Here is a 26,014-nt window from a genome sequence, read left to right as displayed (position 1 = left end):
CAATCTCGCTTTGATTAGAGGTAGTCAACACCTATCGACTAGATAGGATAATCACCCATCCTTTGTCCTCTGGATCATCTTCATCCTTGGCGTACGGCGTTGGATTCAAAATGGACTCTTCAAACGTAGCTAGTGGATCAACTTCCTCTGGAGGTACCATTGGGTGAGCGACTCCATCTCTGGCCCATTTGGCATCTTCCCACATCACCTACATACCCCTGCCTTTGATATCCCTACAGCTCTTTCAACTCCCACCTTTGTCAATACATCGCATCTTACTAACCCAACTCACCTGATAGCTTCCCTCCAAATCCATCGGCCAACACATATAACCCCGCTTCCACTTCACGTCGAAGCGAAGAGAACGATAACGATACCATATCCAACTTACCTCATCCAAGTGTAAATCTAGGATTACCTCAATTCACTCATCGCAATAATAGTGTATCATCATTGATGGATGCAGTCATGGGTCCTAACCAATCTCCACAACAAACTTCACCTGCTCATTATCTTCCTACTCCAACTGCATTGAAACCTACAGGTAGTATTTCAAGATCTGGTTCGGGTCACGGAGCTACCGCAGGTGCAGCTGGCGGATTAGGCGATTGGGATATCTTGTCGGACGTTACGTCTAGGATCAACGGTGCAGGCCATGGGATTGGGAGTGGGAAACCGCAAGTTGAAGAAGCGAATGTCAAGGAATTGCAAGAGAAGGTTGATAAACGGTGAATTAAGTGCTCTCCTTATACTGCTTCTGAGAGGATGTCCATATCCCCATCTCGCACTGTATCGCAATATGGCCCATAGCTGATGATGATATCCTTTGTTCCTCTTATGTTTACCTTCGCACCACATTTGCCTGTATGGATTCATACGCAACTCCCACAGCCGGTCACAGCTTCCACATCTCGAATCACAACTCGCAGCTTTAGAAGCGCAAATCAAAGCTACCGAAGAACGACTGAACAGGGCCTCTGGGAGTGGTGGAGCAGGAGCAAACTCAACTGGCGGATTGTCCAATAAATAGTATCACCCCGTAAGTATAATTTATCAATGTTCGCAGTGCTCCAAAACAGTGTCAGATTTCCTTGACCGTTCTTACTGATGTATCGTATGTTGTTCCGTTTAGATTGTCATACCAAGCTTCGAACAACGTTGTAATATAACCATTCATTCACTTCCTTCTTGATCTTCACGATTCCGCTCATCAGTTATGTCTACAACCTCCATTCTGATCCCACTCATGTCAACTGCACTTCACATCACACAAGCGGTGCTTGACCTCGTCACATTACAATACGGATTTTCCATTTGCCGTCGTAACGATACCATATGATACGGCTTACATTATGCAGTTCATGTATGATAGTACTTTCCACTAACATAATCCTATCACTGATGCTTGCCTAGTGGCATTCTATCGGTACATTTGTCTGTCATTGCTAATTCGCTCTGACATCGATTGATGTACAATCCTCCTACAACACAAGCTTGCTTGTATAGTATGTTGAAACAATACTGATGACTTGTTTTACCAGTATGACTATCAGACATGATTCGACATCCTTTCGAGATATTCACATGATCCTTTGTCTGATAGTCCCGTATAATGAAATCCATTGTTAATCATGTAGACTTTTTGAGTATGGTCGAAAGTGTCTTGACGAGGGAGGGTAATTGACCGTCAAGTGATATATTCCTTCAATCTTGATTGGTTCTTCTTGATCTTCAACATATATGACATGAACTTGCACGACGAGTAAAGTGATAACAACAATATATCAAATTATAATACCAGTAAGAGACCCAAAAGAAAAAGTGAAAAGATAAAGATACCGTATAACAATACCATACGACTTAGAACATAACGCTCTTTTACAAAAACCAACAAATATCATCTAACCATACTAGAGAATCTCATTTACTGTACCTTCGTACCTTCCGCCACAATCAATATTGATTGTTCATCCCAAAGAAGTAACCTCGAATAGATAATTCAAAATGTTCGTTCCCAAATTCTTACTCCTATTCCTCCCATTCCTCTTATCCGTATCAGCCATCCCAGGTCTATTCTCCTCCGATGACTCTTCCTCTTCCTCTTCCTCTTCTTCATCATCATCTTCTTCTTCTTCAAGCGACACCTCTTCAACCTCCACATCAAGCGAAACAGAAGAAGTCGCATTCCTCCAAACCCTTCAAGCAGCTCAAGTCTCCTCGATGTCATGCCTTATAACCCTCGTCAATCTCACATCCTCCCCCGTAGGATCATGTCTAGGTCTGATTGACCTCGCGTCACTCATCTCCAACCCTCAGCAAAACACTTCGTTCTCCACTCAGCTCGATACATACCTCGATAATGTTTGTTCGCAATCTTGTTCGGACCAAGATCTGAATGATGCAAAAGGTCAGATTGAGGGTTCTTGCGATACTTCAAATGGACTTATAAGTGTTTTGAATAAGGTGATTGAGAGGTATAGTAGTAGTTACAAGACTGTGGCCTGTCAGGTTTACTTGTAAGTTTGGCGGAATTCATCTGAAAATTACTTGAAGCTCCTTTAAAATTTGTATAACATAATATATACGTTATAATCCATCTCATTGTTTAATGTGTGATTGCATTGTGACAACGGAATATCAGTCTACTGACAAACTGATTGTTCATTCCGATCGCAGCAACGGCACATCCGATCTATGTCTACCTTCCGCCTTGAACACAACAGATCAAGCGAACAATAACAATTTCTTCGATTCTTTGGTAACTGGCACGAACTTAGATCAATTTACGGATTCGGTGTTCAAAGGCGCTGAATGTACGGGATGTATGTATGAGTTATTCAAAGCTGCGTAAGTGATTTTCTCGTCTCTTCGACTTATCCTATCTGCAAGAGATGTCAGACTATATCTTTCCGAACAATGATTAACCCGGGGCTGGCTGACGGTCGATGATCAATGGTCAATTAACATGATCATTCCTTTGATGAATTCGTGCCATGGGATCACTATACTGATGAACTGCATGTGCAAAAAAATCCCTATAGCCAATACACAATCCCCGATATACGAGGAAATGACCTAACCAACATCCTCGGTTCTCACCTCAAGAACGATTGTCCTAACGATCCTTCCAATCCCGGTGATATCAATTGGGACGATGTAGATAATCAGCAGATACCCAACTCTTTACAAGTTAGTCAGAATACTTATCCTAATGGAGGAGGCAAAACATCCGGTGGATATAGGGTTACTGAGATGGGGAGGGGGATCGGGAGGGAATGGGTTGTGGAAGGGTTGGTGTTATTGGTAGGAATAGTCTATTGGATCTAGGTATGATTAGTCATGCAGGATGGGCTAGGAGATCGATTACAGTAGTATCATAACGAGTTGGACATGATATGGAAAAGCAGAAATTGAACTACAGTTCATGATTTCTGCTACACTTCATTGCACGCCATAACTTGTTGAACCCTAACGCACTTCATCCACTACCACCCCCTCGTATGATAATCATTCTCCAAATCACTCAACAGCTCCCTCTCCACCTCGTCCACCTCATGTCCTCTTCCTGATTGCTCCTCATCATCATCTACCTGCCATATCTGTAAAGCACTATTCCACCGTTTATGACTACCACCGTCATCGTATGTACCTGGCGGCGAATCGTAAGGTATCTCCTCCTCAAGTAACAGAGCCGATCGTTCGAAAACTTTGTTGGAATGTGGATGGCGAAGTATGTTTGTGTGTGCATGCCCTGTCTCGTCAGGATGATATTGAGAATTTGGACTACTTCCCCTTTTGCTCTCGCCTCGGGATGTATTCGACAGTAGATGTGTGGTGAAGATGCTCGAATTTGTTCTCGTAGAATTACTACGATCATCTTTCTCTGAAGCTAATCCTCCTCGACTATGGTTATCACTTCGGTCTTGAGTTTGAGTCTCAATTGGATCATGTCCAAATGCTTTCAATACCCTTTGGATCTGCTCTTGATCTTCTGTGGTTCTTACATCGTCTTTGTTTCCCCTTTGTCGCCTAAACTGAGTCTGTTGTGATTTTGTGAGCCCATCACCATGGAGTCGACTATATAAAGCTGAGTGGCATTTATTTTTATCTCTATGGTTAGTGGAACGGATTGAAGAACGATTGAAAGTTAATCTATCAGATACCATCTTGAAAACTTTTCTGTAGCAATTTTTAAGAAACGTAATGATTGGTCTATTTCGGATCAGATTCTATTTCTTCCCAATTAACTTTTTTTAAATGTAGTGACGAGGGAGATAAGATCGCCAGGTATTGTGAATCACCAGATTCTGTACCTGTAGCTTCTTTCTCAAGATCTTCTGACTTGGTTTCCGGTAGACTTGGACTGCACAGTACTTGAAAGGTGAGTCATTCCGAGGCGATATAATCGGGGAGGAGATAAGAAATAGGTTCAACGGCTTTATATCATATCTCAACCTTTGTTCCAGCTTCTGGAGGGCCTCGAAAGGCAGTGAGACAATGGAAAGGGCTTCCTGAGGAGGCAAAGATACGCCTATTGTTTTATCTCTCAATTCTATATGCCACTCCGGGCCCGCTGGCACATCAGTATAGCCGATCGACCGTGTCAGAGATAGATTGGTCAACCCCTCTCCAGCGTTTTCCCGAACATCAGCAACATTAGCTTTCCTCAACGGTGAAATAATGATAAGACTTCGGGATGTGTTCAGCACGAGACATTCAGTTGCGTACTTTTAAAAGAGAAAATCCAGATGCATGATCACCCTATAATCCGAAATATCAACCTTATAACGATTGCTCGTATTCCCAAGCTTCCTTCAAGTCAACTTCGATCAATTTCTTGACGTCGTCGGTGATGGAACCGATAGGTAATCTAGCTGGACCACCAAGTCCATTTTCTACGTAGTGGTCGAGGAAGTATTTCTATTGATCGCAAAATGTTTATCAGCCATTGCCGCTCAATCAAAAGTAATGATATGGCGAAGGGGATAAGAACTGAGTAAGAAGGAAGAGAGATATGAAGGGCTAGATGAAAATGAAGAGGACGGGGATCTGAGAAGAAAGGTTTGTCTACTTACGGTACCGGGGATACCAGCTTTGACAATGGTCCAATCGGCTTCAGCTACTCGATCTTGTAATTTCAAAGCCTCAGCTAAAGCATTGGCATCTCCCTTGAGACCAGCTACAGAGGTATCCCATAATTTTCGGATAGTTTTGGGGATGGCATTACCAGTACCGGTGATACATCTAGCACGAGAACATACAGGGTGGATGAGCAGTCGTTCCCACGTGACTATAAATACAGCTGAAGATAGGATGAATGAGTACTCACCCGGTATGTCGAGAGAGAAGGGCTGGGAGGGTGGATTCAGAGAAACCAGGTAAAACTTGGAATTGACCTGTGACCGTTTGACTCTTCAGGTTTGATGCTCTCTTAGCTAAGAACTCTTCTGATTGGGTGTAAGCGGCGATTCGATGACCTTTACCAATCATTGCGCAAGTCAATTTAACACCGAAACAATTTGGGTGATCGGCGAGTTCGTTGATCTCATCTGAGTTAAGATCGATTCCTGCGGCGGCGCCTCTATGTCCCACAAAACCAAATACATTCAGCTTATGCACGTTCCTTGGATGACAGGTACCCTGGTACAGTGGTACAGTGGTGTAAAGGTGGGAGAAGAGCACTCACGGGAAGTTGTAAATCATCACTGGGATAGGGGAGTTATCGAACACTTTCTTGAAGAAATCCTTGATAGCTTTTCTATCTCTGCCCATGGCGAAAGAGAAGTATCCTGGAGTGATGACGATAGAGTGAGTAGCACCTGCTTCGGCAGCTTCTTTGGTGACGGTGATGGTGGTTTCGGCAGATCCACCTGAAAAAAAGCGAAGTAGACGATATCAGCTACATGATCGATGGGGGAAGATCTTCACGAGGCTGAAGTGGGGTATATCACTGAAAAAGAGAGATGCTGAGACTCACTTCCAGTACCAACAAGCAAAGGTTCATCCTTGAATCCATTATCATCCAAAGCCTTTCTCACAACAACGGTACATTTCCTTCGCTCCTCGTTGGAAAGGTGGGAAGCTACGTGTTCGAGTTCGTGTCAGTGATATCATAAGGAAGAATCATGAGAATCACCATATACACACCTTCACCATTGGTACCAAGCAAAACTATTCCCAAACCTGCTTTGGCGAGTCTGACAGTTTGTTTAGCGAGAGCATCATAGTTGATTGACTCGTCGGCATTCATAGCAGTGACGAGGGGGACTGAAGGTCCACCGGCCCATAATCGTGAAGCGGACATAATGATAGAGGTTTGATTGGACTTTGTCGAGTTGCGAATAGAGATTGCTACAGAAACAATCAGTCAGTCAGAGGCCCAAGACAAGCAGAGGAAGATTCACTCACAGCTTTGGTCGATGCGACGGTATGGAATTACTCTGTTTAGAAGATAGATGAGTGGATCAGAGATGAGGATGAGAAAACGACTTTATGTAGATTTGTGTGTCCTCGTTTCTCCCCCACCTAACCAAGCACGAGATGGAAATAACACAATAGCAACATCACGGTTATATCCGGTAGACACCCGGACCGGGCTACACCTACTTTGAGACAGCCCGTGAGTTACCGGAGACCCTGAAAAGCGACACGTGGTGTCAAAGCAGGAGGATCACATAGACACCGCTGTCTGGTATGTGAAGACTGGCTCGTAAGTTGGCATGCGTACGATGATGCATGACGTGCACGTCGCAGTGAGAGACTGACTATGCATGGGTATAGGTACGAGTATGCATATGCGATCGATAATCGGTCATAGGACTGTAAGAAGACCAAGAGAAAGGAAGGAGCATGAACGGAGGATTGCCACTGATGCAGTTGAAACTTGTTTAATTTGTCATGTTCACCGGAGCCTGAATTGGCCCCGCGTGACGTACGATGTACCAGGAGTACTGGTACAGTACCCACAGGTTACTTCGTAGTCCGACGAGTCTCATCATTTCGGGGACTTGTGATTTGCACATGAGCATTCCTCTTGTACAATCTAAGATCTGCAACAGTCAACGCAGTGTATATCATAAATTGCCTGAAATATCGGTGATGCGCTTTTTGAGCAGATGATAACAATTCGAACCTGTCAGTGAACAAACGCAATCGGCAAATCCTTCAAGTGCAGTAAGATCGGAACTCACGAGCTAATCAAGTCAACAGAGGATCCCATGTCGAATATCAATCCAGATAGATCGACTTCCACATCCAACATCATACCTCATCCTGCGTCTCGACTTTCCCCTCCGCCTGGTACAGATCTCTCTCACTTATATGGACAAGGCTTCGCAACGGCCGGACCATCAGATTATAATATGATCTCGGGGGGTTCCAGTATACCACCTCAGGTCCAGCCTGGGACTAGTGGAATAGGTGGTGGAAATGCAGGATCGACATCGGATAATAAAAAGAAGAAGGATGATAAGGATGCCAATGTCCCTAAAAGGGGTTATCGAGCTTGTGTGAGTTTCATAATCTTCTTTCGACCATTGAAGAAGTCGCTTATATGCTTGATGTCTGCTAGGTTCACTGTCGCTTGAGGAAAGCGAAATGCGATCTGGGGGATGTCAATGCTCCTTCGGAGCCACCTTGCTCGAGATGTAGGAGGGAACAGAGGGATTGTGTCTTCTTACCTAGCGTGAGTGTGGAGAGAGTAATTTATCTCTGCTGACGCCTGTGCTGATGCTCGAAACTCTTGCAACGTAGAAACGACGAAGGAAAACATCGGTCGCTGCTGAAGGAGCATTGCGAGAAGCCTCAGTCGATCCATCTCAAGCAGAAGTGTATCCTGCTCATGGATCTACAACATCAACAACAACTACGAATACGAACCCCAATCCAAGTCAACAAAACCCGCCTCAACCTCAACCTCAGCCGATCATCCGACCCCCCTTCGAGAACAATCCCAGCACCAGCGAGTGGGATATGTCTTCGCTTTCTCATATTATGCAGCCGCAAGTAGACGATACATCGCGGAATCAAGCATTGTACAACCATAATCCACCTTCGTCTTCAAGTTCCAACTGGCCCGATCAATACACTCAAACACAAGCTGGACCAAGCACCACCACAAGTGGCCTTTCTTCACATTCACTTTCACAAAATCAAATGTTACCTCCTCCTCCTTCTCAGACCTCTCTGACTCCGCAACACCATCCGGATACTACAACGCCAGGATCAATGGGCGAATCGTCCGTAGGATCTACCACCGGACTCTCGCCTAATCAACCTTCCCAGCATCGTGCGAAAAAACGCCGAACGGTAGAGCCGGACGGCACGAGGAAGATTGTCAATGCGAGCTTGTCCAACGAGATGGACGCTTTAGAGATCCTAGCCAACGCAGCGACAGATGAGAACGGTGAGATTGATCCGAACATGCCGGCAAATAAGGGTAAACATCCCCAGCAGGATGGTAGATCCAATGGAGATACCAAGAGAGTCTCGTGGGATATCTCAGAAGAAGCTTCTCCCGTAAGGGAATTGGAGGAATTTCATTTGATCAAAAATGGAATTTTGGATGAAGAAACTTTACAGCAATTGGTCAATATCTATTTTAGGGATCATCATCCTTCGTTGGTAAGTGACATAAGATATGCTCATAAAGAACCTGTTTTCATATTAACGATTTGGTACGTTGTCAATCTTGATTGAATAGCCAATATTCCAAACCTCTCGAATACCACGTACACGCGAACAACTCCTCGACCTGGCGCATAACGATTCTTTCCTCCTTACATGTATCGTAGCCGTTGCATCCCGACATCCTGTCGATCCGAAATATCGTGAAATACACGATAAGACATGGCCTATTTTACGAGAAACCATGGCTGACTATTCATTTGCGGGATTACCGGGAAGTGTAGGATTCGTAGAAGGGGTATTGCTCTTGGCTGAACATCTGCCGAGGGAAAGGGCAGCTCCACCAAAATCGTATAGCCTCAATATGCTTTCTGGACCTGGGACGGAGGTTACGGGCGAACACGGTACGGATAATAGGAGGAGTTGGAGTTTGACTGGTCTAGCGATCAGAGCAGCCTACCTCTTAGGGTGTAAGTGCTGGCTCGCCACAATCATCAGATAGTAAAGCTGATAGGTGAACAACAGTGGATCAGATTGCCTTGGAGATCAATGAGGATGAACGTACACCCGATGTAGAAAGGGTAAGAAGTGTATGGACATGGTGTTACCTATATGATCGTACTATAGATAAGTCTCATACTCCCTATCTCTTATACCCTTTTGTGGACAGGTCCAGCTAACATAATCGTTCTATCGTGGTTTATACGTCTCAGAACAGGTTTAGCATTCTGGTCGAGAGGTCCGTCACTATGTTTCATTGGATATTCACATATCTCCCAAACCGGTGAAGCAGCCGCAAGGTTCAACTTCCCTTTACAGCTTTCCCCAGGAAACGGAAACGAAAATGAAGATTCTACACACGACGATTCGGCTTCGTTGATGCAGGCTTTAGTGGAGTTGACTCAAATCATGACTAACGCTCATGATATTTTGTATCCGAGTAAGAGTAGAACAGCTGTATTGGTTAGACAAGGGGAGTACTTTTTGTTCTTGGACCATTTTAGGAGAGGTGAGTAATCTTGAGTCCACTTTTGTACACTATGGGGTCGTAGTGGCTAAGTCTGGATTTCTTTTCGCACGCAGCTCTGGATAGTTATAGGACTATCTGGAAACCTAAAAAGTGGTCTAATCAAACATTACAGGAGCTAAGTTGGATGACCTATCAATTCGTCAGGTAAGCTATCCACCTTGGTGGTCTTCATGTGATTGTTTGAGTAGCTTATGAGATGTGAACTAGATTGTACATCTCGTCATTCGGTTATTCGGCACATGTAAAGAGAGCCCAATGGCGTGCAGAGGCTGAGGCTCAAGCTGGGAGGGATGGTGGTAGACAATCCGTCCAATTGTTCCCAAGAGGTACGTTCAGTACCATCTTCTCCAATTGAAGACTAGTGAAGCTGAACCAAGCGTCAATAATCTTGATCACGCAGGCTCGGCAACCTCACCCGATGCAATATATATATACGAGTCGATCGGATCAGCAAATGAGATCATGGCTATTGCCTTGCGATTATCTCAAATGGGTTCCTTACGATTTTTACCTTCAAGATATCTGATCAATATCTCATATGCGGCTGTATTCGCCCTGAAAAGTAGTTATTCGGGTGCAGTAACCGGTAAAGATATGATACGGTGAGTGATCAATAATAGGATCCTTTGTGAGAAATCTGTAGCTGATCTTGATGACATCTGGTAGGATCCGCGAGCTCGTCGATCATGTCTGCGCGGCTTTGGTTCTGGCTTGTCCAGATAAAGATCATCCTGCCAACAAGTATGGGCAGATGTTGCGAATGCTATCTAAGAAATTGGAACAATTGTCTGACGCCAGTGTAAGCTATCATTTGGGCTGGCTCTTGATGACGAATGAAGCTGATCAGACAATGATATGTCACGTGCAATTATTACAGGCTGTACCATCGAGATTCCCTTCACCGGAACCGATGTCCTCTACACCCTTACCCGCCGCACATTCAGAACCTACACCATTACCTTGGACATTGCCTACCGAAACTTTGGATACACAACCTAAACCATTCCATTTCCCACCTTTCGAATTCAACTTCCTTCCTGCCACCAATACCACCAACAATACCAACAATCCCAACAACAACAGTAATAATGATTCTTCAACTACACCGACACACTTTCAGTTTAACTCTACGCCTGCAGGCGGTGCAGGTGATTACGTGTCGAACCTTGGTTTAGGTCTAGGTGCGGCTAGTGCGAATGTATTGCAGGATTCACTGAACTATAATCATAATGGAAATAATGGTAATGGTAGTAATCCTGCAGGAGGACAAGAAGGGTTGTTTGATTTTGATACTAATTTCGATTTCGATCTGAAAGGCTTTTGGGATGATTTCACTTTGGGTGAAGGTAGTGGATTCCCTTTTAGGTAGCTTGATCTAACTATCATGTCACTATAGTCACCGTACAACAGAAGAATTTATGCTAGTGAACTACCCCATACGAGATCCTGTATGAATCATGTATGTGGAACATTGTATACTATGTAGATGGCGATATGAATGATTATGTATAGTCTAATATCGATTGTGCTATGTAGGAGAATAGGTCAACAGCTTGTTTTCATGCAAGGTTCGTAGATCGATATCGGAAGAATATCCTTTAATCCTGTATGTCCCATTTCGCCACCAGGATATCCTTTGTGAGGTTATACCCCCGTTGATTGGATTCGGGTTGAAAGGAATGGATTGATGCTTGAGTAGCCCAAATCGTCAATATGGGCGGGCTTACACCTTCAACGTCATGGTGGATACTGCACACCCAACTTTTCAGCAATAACTGAATGACTTACATACAAACAATCTCACCTCTTCATCAAATACACAAAAAGTTGATTCACAGAATGAGTGACCGTGGAACGTCATTCCAACCTTCGACATATTACCCTTCTGAGATCCCTGCAATCTTCTTACCTGATGAGATAGATCTTTCGGAAACTACTTTATCAAACCACCGCGATTCCTTTTCAAGTAGTAGTACGAGGTCCAAGAGACCAAGTATATTACCCAAACGCGACAGCTTACCACCTCCTCCAAGACCTAAATCAGCTTCTTCATCTAGGAGGACTTCCGCCCAGTCCAGTCCTGTCACCTACTCCCGCACTGATGGAGAAGGCGGTATTGATTTCACAAAAGACCCATTTGAGAATGCTTTTCATAAGGCCAACACACAGAGAGAATCGGATAGACAGGATGAGATGAGACCCGCACACAAGGATGTAGCACAAGAAGGTCCATTTGAGATTTTGCAGAAAGAGGAACTACATCGTATCAAGACTGTATCGGTCTTAGAAGGGAGACTTAAACCCTCAAATCGAAATATCAACAGGAATAGTAATGGATTGAAATTGGAATTTTTGGATAAAGATGATCAAAAGTCTTTCGACAATATGGAGGCAGATGAAGTTAATGAAAAAGATCGAGAACCAATGAAAACGCCCAAAACACCTAAAAAGTTCATTCAAGATCATTTCATCTTGAAGACTCCGAGAATGCCCGTGCCGTTCACAGCTAAATCTGTACCTATACCTGTACCTGTACCTACACATATCAATCTGCCTACTCCGATCATGCCTATCATTCACTTATTGTTGGTGATTAGTCATTTGGTTTTAAGTGCGCTGTTACCGTATTTGCTATTTAAGAATTTCATTCAACCTTTAGTATTGTGAGTGAAAATATGTCACTTCCGCATCAGTCCTTGCCCCGTCATTCATCCGTAATCTCGCATAACGGTAATTCCACCCGTTTGTGCCGTCGAGGGATTAGCCTAATGTCGACGAACATCAATATAGGTGGATCGTCACCACCGTCACGGTCGTCCTCAAATGCGTTTATCTACTTCCTGGAATCTTCTTGGAACTTATTGGTATACTGAGACGTCGTCCTATGTGAGTAGCATACCATCAGTAGTCTATGGATTCGAGTTCAGCTGATCAGTACTTGTACACGCTCGTGTTAGTGACTCGGCCTGGCTTCAGTCCGGACTGCATTTAGTAATAATGATATTATCGCTCGCTCCACATGCAGGTCAGTCATCATTCCATTAGTTCCCATATTCAATCACAACTGCCGCTGATCTACATTGTTACATTCTCAGCCGCCGTATTCCTACTGATCATCGCCAATCAAGTTCCCGAATGTCCCTCTGCACTGATATACAAACCGCCCAACTTACCAAATTTCGAATCGCACTTACGTTGGTCAGCGTGCGAACAATTACCAAAAGTTACTATGATCGCTATGGTCAACCTCGTCGTTGTAGTTTGCGAAATTATCACAACTAGCATAGCTGTAGTTGTAGATTACCGTATACAGAGGAAAGAAGAGAAGCTTCCTTCGATCGATGTGAAGGTGGATGAAAGAGCTATAAAGAAAAGGAGGAGAAGAATATGGTGGAAAGAGAAAGATGAACCGATGAAAGTCAGAAGGAGGAGATGGACCACGGGAGTTGGGAGATTGTTATGGGACATTGAGGGGTGGGTACATAGAAGGAAAGCTCAGAAGGAAGAGCAGAAATCGGTGTGACTTCAGACCAGTCCATGCATGGATGTTATCAGCCTGATCAGATATCTATACCAGGCTCTTATCAGCCTCCACTTTGTTTTGTTTTCCGTTTCAGCAGGTTTCTTATTGTTTTCATGTTTTCATCGCTACAGTCATTAGCTCTCTCTCTCTCTCTGTCCAGATGGAGACAAAATAACATATCCAAACAAAATGGTAATCACATATCCATAACGCAGAATGCTCCGTACGAATGCCCTCTTCAGTCCCAGGCTGACTGTTCCGGTCGACTCATCTGGGAGAAGCTACAGGCTCGGACGCCAGAATCTGGCGCTAGCAACCGTGCGAATATCGGTCTCCAATCACCGTCCTCGCCTTGAGGCACGGGCGTTCAAATCGAGCAAGACTCAATCGAAAAAAAAAGCAGAGCATAAAGCTCGGAAGGCTGTACGAAAAGCCGCAGTAGCCGGTACTGTCACGGGCTCACCTGCTGAGTTCACTTTCCTCACCGAAAACCTTCCCCCTCTTCCTTGGATCCAGGATAGACATCTTGCAGCTGCAGCTTTCGATCAGTCTGGTGTAGAGTTTCTAAAACTCGCTCTGCTAGGAGATCGCTTGTTTGAGATTGCAGCTATCAAATCGTTGTGGAATTCCTGCTCTACGAATACAACTCTTGCTGTAAGTCTATGTCTATACGATGTATAGCGAGAATACATCAAATGACGAGTTTTGTTCATAGAATGGGAAGGAGAAACTTACGACGAATAGAACATTTTCAAGGATAGCTGAAGCTTATGATCTCCCGAAGAAGCTTAGAGGCAATGGCCTGGAACCTCCGATATTCAGTGAGAAGACGTTGGGATCTGCGTTGGAAGCTTTGTTAGGAGCGGCGTACCTAGATGCATGGAAGCACGGAAACGAAAGAGAGCCCCTTCGCTGGGCCGCTCAGGTGCTGGATATGGATCGATGGAGTGGACTGGAGGAGTACATGGTCCAAGCAGAAGCAAAACATGGAAGAACTGGAGCCTACGCAATTGCAGCAAAAGGAGATATATGGGCTCTTGATCAAGTACGTGGTGGAATCAGACCTTTGGAAGGAAATACGGCAGTGTCCACGACAACTAGAAAGTCCATCTTTTCTCGGATTTTAGGTCTGGTATGGCCGGCCAGCTCTTCTCAGACGGAAAAGCCAACTAAGAAACCGCCGGTTACGCTATCTACTCTACTCCGACGAAGAAGGTTGTCCCAAGAAAATGTACTTTCCCCTTTGGATATACCGAGTTTTGCGACAGCGAACGATCTCGCCGAGAGTGCACATGTAGACTCCGGACCCAGCGAAACTATCCCCTTAGATGGCTGGAAGCCGTCCCGACTCCCGATGAACCCTCATGCCTTGCCATCACTTCTGCCTATTAGCGTCAAATCGGAGGCGTTGTTGCGCAACCTTTCTGACAAAGACTCGAATACGTATCAGCAGAAAGGCTTGTTACAGTTGTACAAATTTCTTCGTCAGGCGCTTTCTGTGCACAATCACTCGAAGGAGAGCTTGGGGGTAAGTATTTCACCTTTGGTCGTGAGTGGGAGCTGATCATACTGGCGTGCTTCACACAGAAAATCACTGGTCTTTTGGTATCGAGTCAGACACTGTCACATATCGGTCACCACTACGGATTCTCTATTCAAAATGATGAAACCCGTCGTTCTCAGACTGAAACGGCTAGGCAATTCGCTCGATATTTTGCAATGCTGATCAAAGATAAAAAAGGGAAGAATGAAGATCAACCGCTTCTCTCCTGGATGAGAAAAGTCTTTTCTAAGGAGGTTTTCCCTACAATTGATGGTTCCGTTTTATCCGAATCTACAACGCTCGGCGTCAGACCTCAAACTTGTCAACCTTCCCAAGCTTCTGCATCAAAACCGATCAGCTCGCCTCCATCATCTGTATCGCCTGAGAGAGCAGAAACTGAAAAGATCATGGATATTTTGTCTGATCTGGAACAGCGACTGCATCGTGTGGAAAAGTCGGTATTTTTATCGCAAACGCCCACTGTTGATCGACATCTTGAGCAGCCAGCTACCTCACAACAGGCTGTTCTCATCCCGTCTGAAAGCCTCAATATGGAAGCTGCAATCAACCCCACCATATCTAACGCACCACAGGGAACAAATCTCGCGCCAAGATCGTGGCGCCTAGTAACACCACCAAAGGAATGGGCAGCGCCAATCATCCAAGTCAATCTTTCCGAGCTGCTTCCTCTGCCTGATGCATTACGCGGCAAGATCTACAATGAGTTCAAGGGGAAACATGGTTCATACGAAGAATCGGTAAAAGCGGGGCGTTGCTGGTTTCAAACGAACATGTCTAATATCATACGCCTGCAATGTCAACACGAAGCGACCTTGAAGGTGAGTGACAGAAAGAGAAAGAGAGCCTTGACTGAATCCATCTGAGTGTTTCAGTATGTCCTTAAACATCATACCGACTTGGCTGTGACTTCGTATCTGGCGAAACATTACAATTTGGAACCTCTCGTGACAAACGGACGTATATCCGGAGGGGATCAGCAGCTTGACTACTCGGAGATCTTCTTTGGTTTGATCGGTCGGTTAAGGCAGAACGTCGACGGCCCTGACTCACAAAAGTGGTTGTCTGCTCTTACATCTCCGACGGCATGGCCTCACATTAAGAAACTCGCGACCGCCTTCAAGCAGAGCGGAAAACGTCAGAGACATGGTGTCACGATCGAGGGAGAAGAATCTGCGTTTGCCAGCACAACGTCGTCCAAATTGCTCGAAGCTACGAACAAGAAATCAAAGCGGTTGACAGTTAGCACTAAGCCATCAGCCTCCCTTGACGTCCGTGCAGACCAGCCTGCAACGTACCCTTCTGCAGACACCCTCAATCGTCACTGGGCAACCGCAGGTATCCGATTCGATCCAGACAAATTACCGACCTTGTACAGGAATGAGCATGTCACCGTTGATGTAGAGTTCTTCGCCCAATCGGACGAAGAAATGGATGAAGCTCGTAAAGTCTGGCACGATAGGGTGTTTGAACATATCAAGGACAGTCTGAAAAAGTATACTGAATCAGAGCCGGCGATCATGGTGAGTCGCTCTTTCATTGTCAACTACAAGTGCTCAATGACATAGCTGAGCTTTTATATAGGTCGCAACATGTCGTTTGATAAGCAACAAGACTTTGTCGTATTTAGCATTCCATTACTGCCTTTTTGACCCCTCTAAGTCCTTACCATCACAGCGCAACATGGCTCAACGTATGCGCAGATACGTGGCGTTACTTCTCGACCAAAGTGCAGAGCATGGGTCTCGACAAGAGCTCATGAGTTGGTTTGAACGGCTTTGGGCCCCGGAAGCCTGGCCTACGCTGCAAGACGTGATCCTCGAGGCACAGAATCGCCAATCAATCGACTTCGATGTCAGGACTTCGGAGATGTCAGCTCTTGCGACTGGCAACAACGACAATGAGTCATATACCTTATCGCCGCCAGAGCCGAGACAAGATGACGAGTCGGAATTCACGGCGTCCTCTGACGGCTTTAGGAAGAGCGATCTGTTGATGGCCGAAGGAGAAACGGCGAACCCGGGCATGCGACAAACAACGATTAGTATAGATACATTGAAACTTCCACCTCCTTTGACCGACGTCTCTATTGACGATTCAGAATTATACGAAATACTCGAGCCTGACTCGGAGGAGCTCGTCAGCTCAGACTATCGCACGAATATGGATTTCTTAACTCAAGAGTCTTATAGGGCGTTGGGAAGAAGAAGATGCTATTCTCGTGAGTATTTGAGTTGTTGGATTTGGATCATCATAACATGTGACCCTCTCACTGACTTTATTGGTATTGCAGCTTGCATCCAAAACCTTATTGGAGACTGACTCACTAGTACCCCTCTCACCGTTCTATGGCTTGGACCGTGACCAAAATAACCAACTTCTCGCTCCGGAAGTGTCCGCTCAATTATTTCGGCGATATACAGCCTTGATTCTCAAACGAGCTGCAAAAGAAAGCAGAATGATCAAACTAATCATCGAAGACTGGCTACGTCAGGTCTATTCGCCCGATAGTCGATCTGGACTCCGGTTGCATGTCCGCGCCAAGCTGAGGGAGCAACGTCAACGCACCACATTTGGGCTGAAGCGGATGGAGCACAACTCTCCTCCCGATGCTTTACTTCCCAAATCCGAAGAGCTCGCGCAAGATGATTCTATATCGACCTCTTCCAAGCAGGCCAAAGCGCTCAGCATCAAGCAAGAGGCAGATTCAAACCAGCCAGCTCGAACCTAAATTCATTGACTGATTTGCATAGCTAGATATACACACGCATACGATTCACCACTCAAATTGTTGTAATTCAAAGCAATGTAGTCTAAATAGATGCATAGACCCTAGATAGGCATTTATACGATGAACCTCCACTCCAAATTCAAAATGTTCTTACCACTCTCTGATCATACCATCATCACCTCTGAACAAGGGGTTAATCCAAGGTTCCAATTTCTCAGCTTCAGCAGCTTCCTTTCTGATGAGCTCTTCGTTCAGCTCGATACCGAGACCTGGTGTCGTCAACAGACCGACGGAACCACCCTCAACCTTGAAGACTTCAGGGTTGGTCATATATGTGAAAAGATCGAAACCGCCAGTGTTGTAGTGCATCTTCCATGACATCTCACAAACAACGAAGTTAGGTGTTGAGAATCCAACGTGGAGCGAGGCAGCAAAAGCGAGAGGACCCAAAGGACAGTGAGGTGCAACACCGATATCGTATGCTCTGTATCACATGAGACCGAGTAAGAAGGACGAACGGTGTACAGATTGACTGACAGAAAAACTCACTCAGCCATGATAGCAATCTTCTTGGTTTCGGAGATACCACCAGCATGAGCGATATCAGGTTGGATGATATCGATACATCCAGCTTCGAAATACGGTCGACAGTCCAATCGAGTGAACAATCGCTCACCGAGAGCGATAGGGATGGTGGTCTTGTTATATAAGTCTTTCAACTCGTTAACGTAACCTGGAAGTAAGGGTTCTTCAATGAATAATGGTCGGTGGGGTTCAAGAGCGGCAGCAAGCTGTTTGGCCATTCCCTTGTGGACTCGACCGTGGAAATCGCTAAAGATCCAGGGAAGTCAGCGATGGTTACAGTATGGAAACTCTGCAGGTCACTTACAGACCAGCATCGATACCGATGGATTTGACTTCTGCTAATCGCTTGACAGTTTCGTCAAGAGCGTGAGGCGAGTCGAGCCATCCGATGGATTCAGTAGCGTTCATCTTCACTCTGGTGAAGCCCTGCGCCTTCCTGACTTTGGCTTGTTCGAGTACGTCAGAGGGTCGATCTCCACCACTACGAGGGAGTCCAATCAACATTCGTGCCATGTCTAGAGGGGAATGGTGACTTACACCCAACCGTAGACATCACATCTTTCTCGGATCTTTCCACCGAGCAACTCCCAGACTGGTACACCTAAGACTTTACCCTTGATATCCCAAAGAGCGATATCAACACTGAATACAGAGATCAGCATACATCAATCGCATCCTTTAGGAGACGAACTTACCCTGACATAGCGGACATAAGCACCTCACCACCCCTGTAGAATCGATGTCGGTAGAGGTAAGAATAGATCTCCTCGATGTTCATCGCGTCCCAGCCGACCAATCTGATGGTACATCAGCCTTCCAGTTGTGATACCAATCATACCTAGCACAAGACTCTCACCGTCGGGTGATATCCTTCAAACTTCCTTGTACGGCTTCAGTGTGACCTTCAAGAGTACCCTCACCCCAACCGACCACACCACCTTCGGTCTCAACACGCACGAACAACCATCTGGGTCTGACGTAAAAGTTTTCGATACTCTTGATCTTTGTGGATCCAGGCTGCGAGGCGCTAGCATGCGGCTGGACAGTTATGGGTCTGTGGATACCCTTGTTGTACTTCGCAGCGAGCTCGGAAGGGGGGAGGTAGGTAGCTTGTTGAGTGGAGATGTCGGTAGCGGCCGTGGAAGTACCGAGAGGTTGGGATTGACTTGCGGACATGTTGTTCAGTAATTCTAGAAGCTCTGGATAGTTCTTGGTGTGAATTTTGCTCTGAGAACTGAGTATTAAGATGTAAATACATCAAGCATAGTGATGGATCCAGAAACAGCGACTTAAGAGACATTTCAAGATCCGACTTTGGCTCAGTCCCCATCGGGCCGGCTCCGAGCGGTCCAAGGTAAGTTACGTCACCGGCATTTAGCGGTACAACAGTCTTTCATACTAATCGTCCGCAAGCCTAATAGCCCGGGCTGGTGCATACAAGCTACGATTTATAGGTGTGGCTATGTCCACGTTTATGAAGCTCCTGAAATTGTGCGACGATGAGACTGATGGACTTTCGTTTTTGACGATCGAATCAGGTACACCTTCAGGCTTGCAGGCTGGACTGCATACGGGCAATCATCAATTTCGAATTGTAGAGTGAATCAATGGAAGGCAGCGTTCCACTTGAGGTATGTACATCATGCAGAAAAATGCATGCGTGTAGTTACTTTTGGAACCAAATAACAAGATACAAGAACATCGATGCAAGCCCGTGTGGAGATCGAAGCGGGATTATTGCAAGGATTGCACTGAGACGGAGATAACCTGATACACAGAACCCTTCTTCGCCCTCTGTCGAGTTGCCCTACGTGAACGACTGACAATGGGTGTTCTCTGGCGCGAGTTGAGCTAGAGATCCACCCCAAACATATGGATTCTCTCGCAACTCCGCTTCAGCAGCTGATGTTCATATATATACAGTTGGCAATTTGTACACTTTGCTATATCCGTTAGCCGGCCCCCACTCTATCCACCTCACACGACCCACCTGCTTGGCTGCACGTTATATATTATATATATATGCATTCGAGGTCCAGCCAGAATTGCTTTCCTTCGCAATACATATGCTGTCCTTACCGAGACTTCACATAAGTCATGCTCAATGTTTTCACAAGACCCAAGCTAGTTAGAATTGATCGGTGATTCAGTCAATCACGCTCACTCACGGTCAAATACTTAGATACCAGACAGTATCATACGGACAAGATGCTGTAAGTGTCCGTTGTCCTGATCGTACCATCCCAAGCATGTGCTTCTCCCATATCCCTCAATGTGAATGCTGCTCATGCTGATTGCGACATGTCGTGGTAGGCATCACTGATTCCTCTGTACTGTAGTGGCACCACGAAGCCGTACTCCTTACGCGATATCCAAGATGATTGAGGCTCAGTCCGGTACTTACCGCTTCTCACGTAATATGTTCAGGAGCAAGTTTCGAGACTGAGCCCGCAGTCCCTGATGTAGTAGGATTGCGTCGGCTTCATCTTGTTTGAGACCATCTCACCCGTCGGTGTCTTGACGCGAAACGATGGAGAAGAAGTACCCACGACGTCAGCAACCCCAAAATTGTTCAGTTACTTAGATCTCTGCGGTCCACATCACTCAATGCTTCTCAGATGAAGGTGGTCAACGCATATTGCGGCGGGACGGAAAATGCACGATCTTTCGACGCGCCGATCACATCGGCTTTTCGGAATGAGCAGCAAGCTTACCTAAGAATTCCTTATTTCGGATTGTTCCTGATAACTTCTCCTCTCTCGCCAAGCTTGGGCATCTGTATCCTGATGATGAAGGCGTTTTTCCATACACAAAGAGAGAGGATATCATCGGTACCATCAGGTATATAAGCGGCTTTTCGCGGGTATACTTTGTCTTGGTCCACACGAAGCGAGACTTACCGCTGTGAAATTTTGGAATCTTACGAGAATCCATGTTGTCAACCCCGTCAGGCCCCAGAGGAACCACATTTTAGTTAGCCGGCCCCAAACTTGCCCCAGTACCTTCTGATCGACCTATATAAAGGATACTCTTTTCGAGATAATCGAGATCGCCCCTCTGTACAAGTCACCCATCAACCACGAATAGCAAGATACAAATACAAATACGCCATGTCTTCACTACACGATGATACCTACAAGGAGGCTGAGAAACACACAGAGGATGTTGATCAACCTTATCTTGGAGATAACGTCGATAGACATCTTGCTGTCCAAGTTCCAGAATCCCTTAGAGGATTAAGTGAGGAGGAAATAGCCAAGATCGACAAAGCGGCTACGAGAAAGATCGATATCTTATTGATGCCGACTTTGGTAGCTCTCTATATCCTGTAAGTGATACCATGACCAGTATGAGAATTATCGCTGATTTTGCCACCTATTGCACCAGGAACTATCTCGATAGACAAAACATTTCTTCAGCTAAGATAGCGGGTATTCAAAAAGACTTGGGCTTGACTACTACCGACTACAACACTGCTGTATCAGTCCTCTTCGCCGGTTATGTCTCTCTTCAAGTTCCCTCAAATATGCTTGCTTCAAAAATCGCTTACCCCGGTATCTGTAAGTCCTTCGCCTTTGTCAACCACCAAGTTTGTGGCTAACATACGTCAATCCCCAGATATCTGTATCATGTGTGGAGTCTGGGGCGTCATCTCCGCTTGTACTGGTGCTGTCCACTCTTTCGCTGGTCTCGCTGTCTGCCGAACTTTCTTAGGGTGAGTCGCTGTTTCAGATTTTTCAGAATTCTTCGTCTTCCATTGTCTCCCTGTATCTTCAGGTCATCTGCAGTCCTTCGCTTGAACTCTTCACATGCTGATAATCCTCTAGATTTGCTGAAGCGGCTTTCTTCCCTGGTGCCGTCTACCTTGTCTCCACCTTTTACACCAAGCGATCCATGGCCTTGAGAACCGCAATCTTGTACAGTGGTTCGCAGATCGGTAACGCTTTTGGTGGTCTCTTTGCGCTCGCGATCTTGGAGCTTGATGGCTCACACGGTTTGGAGGGCTGGAGAGTGAGTACCATGTCATGCTCAGAATTCTGCGGCCTTTGTGACCTTGAATTATATTGATGTGTATATGCTTGTCGTTGTAGTGGTTGTTCATCATCGAAGGTGTTTTGACTGTTGGTCTCGCCGCCATTTTTGCCACCTTCATTCCTAACAAACCTCACACTGTTCGATGGTTAACTCCTGAAGAGAAAGACCAACTTCAATACCGATTGGAACTTGATAGAGGATCTAAGGATGCTACCGATGAAGTCTCAGTCGGAGCAGCTTTCAAGATGGCCGTCACCGACCCAAAAACTTGGCTCTTGTGTGCTTGTCTCCAGGTCAGTCAAAGTGCCACCTGCATTTACTTTTTTTCAATCTTTACTGACAGATATGGGCTATTCTATCCAGGCAAATTACATTGCTGCCAGTGTCACAAACTTCTTCCCCGTCGTGGTCAACACCCTTGGTTTCGTGAGTACCCTGTATACACTGTTATTGACTGTTGGTGCGTGGCTGACTCACCTGCTCAAATAGAACCGAACGATCACCCTTGCCATCACCTGTCCTCCATACGTGCTTTGTTGCATTGCAGTCATCGTCAACGGTTGGCATTCTGACAAGAAGAACGAACGAACTCTTCACATCATCGTTCCCTTTATTTTCACCGTCATTGGTAACGTCATCGCAGTAGCCACCACTAACACAGCTGCAAGATATTTCGCCATGTGTATCCTTCCACCATCTTTCTACTCCGCCTCTATCGTCATCTTATCTTGGATCTCTTCGTCGATGACTGGACCAGCCGTCAAGAGAGCCATCGTCTACGCGGTAATCAACGCGTTGTGTAACACTCCCAACATCTGGACTTCTTACTTGTACTTCAACGCTCCCAAATACACCGCCGCTTTCGGTGTAGACCTCGCAGCCTCAGTGCTGTTGATCATTGCCGCAGCAAGCACCCATCTTTACCTCAAGAGACAAAATGCTAAACTTGAAAGAGGTGAAGATACCGGAAAACACGGTCCATCGGCTGTACAAATTGAAGCTGGCTTCCGATACCAGCTCTAAGGCTTTTCTCCCTTCTGGCTTATTACACTAGGTTATATCTTATAGTACTGGGTTATTTACCACGCAAAGGAAAATTGTATATGGGCTCTATATATATATGTAATGGATGCACGTAAGCAGGCGTACAAGCACACTAACAAAAAGGTACAATATTCAATCCGCTGGATCCGGATTGAATCTGCTTATATACTGGTAACGAACGAATTACCGAGATGTGTCATACCATGACAATATAGGATTGGATATGTTATGTTATTGCTTGTCTTGTTGATATTTATGCATGAAATGACAATCATTCGAACTTCTAGTGAGATATAGTAACGGCCAAGAAAACCTTACCAAATCAATCTTCGAAACTAACGCGTCTCATTCCGGTTCGGGGCGCATCTCGTGATAAATGCTGTACCTCAGTATCTGTGCTCGCGCTAAAATGTAGAGCAGAAAGAAGAGGTAATCTTAGGGGCGTTGATGGAATCAAGACTTCTGATCATGTTTCGAAACATTAACATTGCCAGTACAGTCCGCAATTGACCGAGCCAAGTGAAAGGAGGATGTCCCAAGCGGATGTATGAGACCCTGCCAAGGGACCAAGTCATTGAACACAACACAAAGGTGTGTCCCTAACAATTGATATTTGTCTGAAAGGATCGATCAAACAATGATGAAAGGCACTTGTATTTATGCGTACGCCAAGCAAACATGACAGTAGAGATGCGTGAATTCTGACATGACTGACTCGTGCCATCCCCATCATGACTCTCGGACTGACACAATATTGAAACTGTTCATGAACATATTCCATCTCATTGATCTTTTGTGCAGCTTTGTTTCTAGCCTTGGTTTATTGATTTTACCACAGTTTCATGTCATACACTATGACAACCACATTCGCTTTCATCACATTCTTTAATATTCTATCCCTGCTCTCAGTCCTCACTTCAGCAGCAGGCATCCACGGAGACCATAATCACGTAAATGTCAACAAACGACACCGGAATCTTGCTAAGTCTCTTCAGCAACCAACCCCCAGAGCCGCTTCAGAAGCTCAAGTAGCCTATACACCGGACAATTCACTCCATTTTGAATACCCACGACGGAACTTCAATATCAATTCGAACAAATACAAGAAATTGACCAAATTATTACCTAAGATTCTGAAAAATGCAAATTCCATTACCACCCATTCATGGGAATTGGGATGTTTCACCGAAACGCTCTTGGAAGTTTACAATCCATCGTTAACGCCTTTCGAATGGGATGATGAATATGGATTTGGAGGTGGGAAATGCGAAAAATTAGAATTCGGTGAAATACCTTGGAACGTATTGAAAATAGCCAAAAACTCTTTAATAGCTTATAACTGGACGGGATCACCCTCATCTTCCTCGAATGGGACTACCAAATCGTCAAGTAATTTACAAGACTACTTGTTCAACTCGACATCGCCCGTGCCTCATATTTCTCAAGCGCTGATCAATGGAGATGGAGCATTGGGAGATCCGGTATCTCTCGTACCGGCCATATGGATCCTATCTCAATTCTCGAAAAATCATCTGGTCAAGTTGGGCTTAGGGGGGAAATCTGCTGAAGATTATTCGTGGGCTTTGGGCAATCAGCTGGATTATCTATTTAGTGGACCTAAGGCTCCTACAAACAGTGAGTTTCAATCTCCTTAGCGTACTGTGCACTGATGCTAATTGACCTGTCCAACGTATTCCAATAAAAAGACACGATATCCCAAAGAGAAGCTAGTTTTGAATTATGGGCAGATATGATGTATATGATCCCCCCTTCACTATCTTACTTAGGGTTGTCTCTGTCAAGTGAAGAATATCTGAAGTATGGTTTAGAACAGTGGGACGGCGAGACGACGGCTTTGTTGGATACTACTGTGAACATATATCGACATATACACGATTGGGACGCTCGATTGTGGGCGACTGGTAACGGATGGGGTGTTTATGGCGGTATAAGAAATGTGAGTTGTTCTCTCACCGATCAAACTACCACAGTCAGGATGATTACTGATCTTTGTGGGATCAGCTTTACTCCGTGAAAGCTTCCCCATTCGCTTCCACTTTTACCCAACAAATGACCGAGGCAGAAAGTACTTTAGCGAGCGTCTTCGAAGGATTGTTCAACGAGCTGGACGTAAGTATCCAGCCTGCCTCACTAGAAAGCTGTTGGGAGAACTTATGCCATGTTGATTAACATAGAACCAATATCTTATACCGAATTACATGCGTCAAGATAATCAAACCCTCGCAGTAGGCGATACAGCCGGTACAGCTCTGGTCGTAGCCGCCTATTATCGATACCTGAAGATCTGTCCCGACAAGATTAACGACCAATTGACCAAGTTAGCTGAAAGAGCTTTCGACGCGGTGGTAGCTAAGATCGATAAAGATGGATGGGTAACCCATGTAAGTTCCATTACTCCGATCTTTTCTACCTGACAAGGATGTATAATTGATAATGCTGAGATCATATCGTGAATTCAGGCGGTCGATCCTATGGGTACATACGGCTGGGTCGTCTATCCCGATGATCCCAATATGCACTCACCCGAAGCTCAGGCATTCGCAGCTAAGATGTGGAAAGCCAGAACCGAAGCTGGTGTTTGAGAATACCTCAAAGCATTACCATGGACTTGCCCTCTCTTTCTGTTTTCCTCATACCCTTCTCCATGGATACCTGTACTCTTGCTTTATACCTATCCATTTTAGATGAGTGCGTTGGACGTTCAAGCTGGGACAATCATAATTATTTTACTGTTTTTGTATTCACACGCCTTGCTTTGCTATTTATAAGTGCCTTTGATAGGCATGGGTTTGAGCGGACATTATAGGACGACATGACTGCCTGACCGGGTTTCGATAGAGGCATAGACATTCGAGTGAG

At 45.3% G+C, this 26,014-nt stretch overlaps 10 protein-coding genes across 10 annotated transcripts; 7 read left to right on the top strand and 3 right to left on the bottom strand.

The window, feature by feature from the left end:
* Window positions 1-110: 110 nt before the first annotated feature.
* V865_001813 (uncharacterized protein) lies at window positions 111-1,030 on the top strand (the record flags this gene model as incomplete). The annotated part of the gene is made up of 3 exons (XM_066225627.1): window positions 111-163; window positions 300-728; window positions 892-1,030. 3 exons carry the CDS (start codon window positions 111-113, stop codon window positions 1,028-1,030), a joined length of 621 nt encoding a protein of 206 aa, XP_066081724.1.
* A 974-nt stretch (window positions 1,031-2,004) lies between these two features.
* V865_001812 (uncharacterized protein) lies at window positions 2,005-3,327 on the top strand (the record flags this gene model as incomplete). The annotated part of the gene is made up of 3 exons (XM_066225626.1): window positions 2,005-2,516; window positions 2,677-2,847; window positions 3,042-3,327. 3 exons carry the CDS (start codon window positions 2,005-2,007, stop codon window positions 3,325-3,327), a joined length of 969 nt encoding a protein of 322 aa, XP_066081723.1.
* Window positions 3,328-3,485: 158 nt separating this feature from the next.
* On the bottom strand, window positions 3,486-4,166 carry V865_001811 (uncharacterized protein; the record flags this gene model as incomplete). Its single annotated transcript, XM_066225625.1, has 1 exon — window positions 3,486-4,166. The coding sequence occupies one exon, from the start codon at window positions 4,164-4,166 to the stop codon at window positions 3,486-3,488; it is 681 nt and encodes a 226-aa protein (XP_066081722.1).
* Window positions 4,167-4,782: 616 nt separating this feature from the next.
* V865_001810 (uncharacterized protein) lies at window positions 4,783-6,304 on the bottom strand (the record flags this gene model as incomplete). The annotated part of the gene is made up of 6 exons (XM_066225624.1): window positions 4,783-4,920; window positions 5,076-5,244; window positions 5,330-5,581; window positions 5,687-5,870; window positions 5,978-6,082; window positions 6,148-6,304. The coding sequence occupies 6 exons, from the start codon at window positions 6,302-6,304 to the stop codon at window positions 4,783-4,785; spliced, it is 1,005 nt and encodes a 334-aa protein (XP_066081721.1).
* Window positions 6,305-7,217: 913 nt separating this feature from the next.
* V865_001809 (uncharacterized protein) lies at window positions 7,218-11,024 on the top strand (the record flags this gene model as incomplete). Its single annotated transcript, XM_066225623.1, has 11 exons — window positions 7,218-7,508; window positions 7,571-7,684; window positions 7,753-8,622; window positions 8,702-9,095; window positions 9,151-9,256; window positions 9,339-9,634; window positions 9,709-9,799; window positions 9,863-9,981; window positions 10,056-10,257; window positions 10,322-10,454; window positions 10,533-11,024. The coding sequence occupies 11 exons, from the start codon at window positions 7,218-7,220 to the stop codon at window positions 11,022-11,024; spliced, it is 3,108 nt and encodes a 1,035-aa protein (XP_066081720.1).
* A 470-nt stretch (window positions 11,025-11,494) lies between these two features.
* V865_001808 (uncharacterized protein) lies at window positions 11,495-13,178 on the top strand (the record flags this gene model as incomplete). Its single annotated transcript, XM_066225622.1, has 4 exons — window positions 11,495-12,318; window positions 12,446-12,541; window positions 12,613-12,680; window positions 12,751-13,178. The coding sequence occupies 4 exons, from the start codon at window positions 11,495-11,497 to the stop codon at window positions 13,176-13,178; spliced, it is 1,416 nt and encodes a 471-aa protein (XP_066081719.1).
* Window positions 13,179-13,394: 216 nt separating this feature from the next.
* Window positions 13,395-17,470, top strand: V865_001807 (uncharacterized protein; the record flags this gene model as incomplete). The annotated part of the gene is made up of 6 exons (XM_066225621.1): window positions 13,395-13,832; window positions 13,894-14,706; window positions 14,766-15,560; window positions 15,615-16,262; window positions 16,324-16,960; window positions 17,070-17,470. 6 exons carry the CDS (start codon window positions 13,395-13,397, stop codon window positions 17,468-17,470), a joined length of 3,732 nt encoding a protein of 1,243 aa, XP_066081718.1.
* Window positions 17,471-17,620: 150 nt separating this feature from the next.
* V865_001806 (uncharacterized protein) lies at window positions 17,621-19,231 on the bottom strand (the record flags this gene model as incomplete). The annotated part of the gene is made up of 6 exons (XM_066225620.1): window positions 17,621-17,954; window positions 18,020-18,301; window positions 18,360-18,536; window positions 18,593-18,697; window positions 18,751-18,852; window positions 18,912-19,231. 6 exons carry the CDS (start codon window positions 19,229-19,231, stop codon window positions 17,621-17,623), a joined length of 1,320 nt encoding a protein of 439 aa, XP_066081717.1.
* A 1,934-nt stretch (window positions 19,232-21,165) lies between these two features.
* V865_001805 (uncharacterized protein) lies at window positions 21,166-23,113 on the top strand (the record flags this gene model as incomplete). Its single annotated transcript, XM_066225619.1, has 7 exons — window positions 21,166-21,383; window positions 21,443-21,615; window positions 21,674-21,770; window positions 21,883-22,066; window positions 22,147-22,383; window positions 22,454-22,516; window positions 22,580-23,113. The coding sequence occupies 7 exons, from the start codon at window positions 21,166-21,168 to the stop codon at window positions 23,111-23,113; spliced, it is 1,506 nt and encodes a 501-aa protein (XP_066081716.1).
* Window positions 23,114-23,988: 875 nt separating this feature from the next.
* Window positions 23,989-25,737, top strand: V865_001804 (uncharacterized protein; the record flags this gene model as incomplete). Its single annotated transcript, XM_066225618.1, has 5 exons — window positions 23,989-24,769; window positions 24,841-25,091; window positions 25,157-25,264; window positions 25,330-25,536; window positions 25,615-25,737. 5 exons carry the CDS (start codon window positions 23,989-23,991, stop codon window positions 25,735-25,737), a joined length of 1,470 nt encoding a protein of 489 aa, XP_066081715.1.
* Between the last annotated feature and the right edge of the window lie 277 nt (window positions 25,738-26,014).

Source organism: Kwoniella europaea, chromosome 1 (genome assembly GCF_036810445.1).
Source record: "Kwoniella europaea PYCC6329 chromosome 1, complete sequence".
In the NCBI taxonomy this organism is placed as follows: domain Eukaryota; kingdom Fungi; phylum Basidiomycota; class Tremellomycetes; order Tremellales; family Cryptococcaceae; genus Kwoniella; species Kwoniella europaea.
Note: the sequence above shows the minus strand (reverse complement) of the source record. Positions and strands in the feature narration are given on the sequence as shown.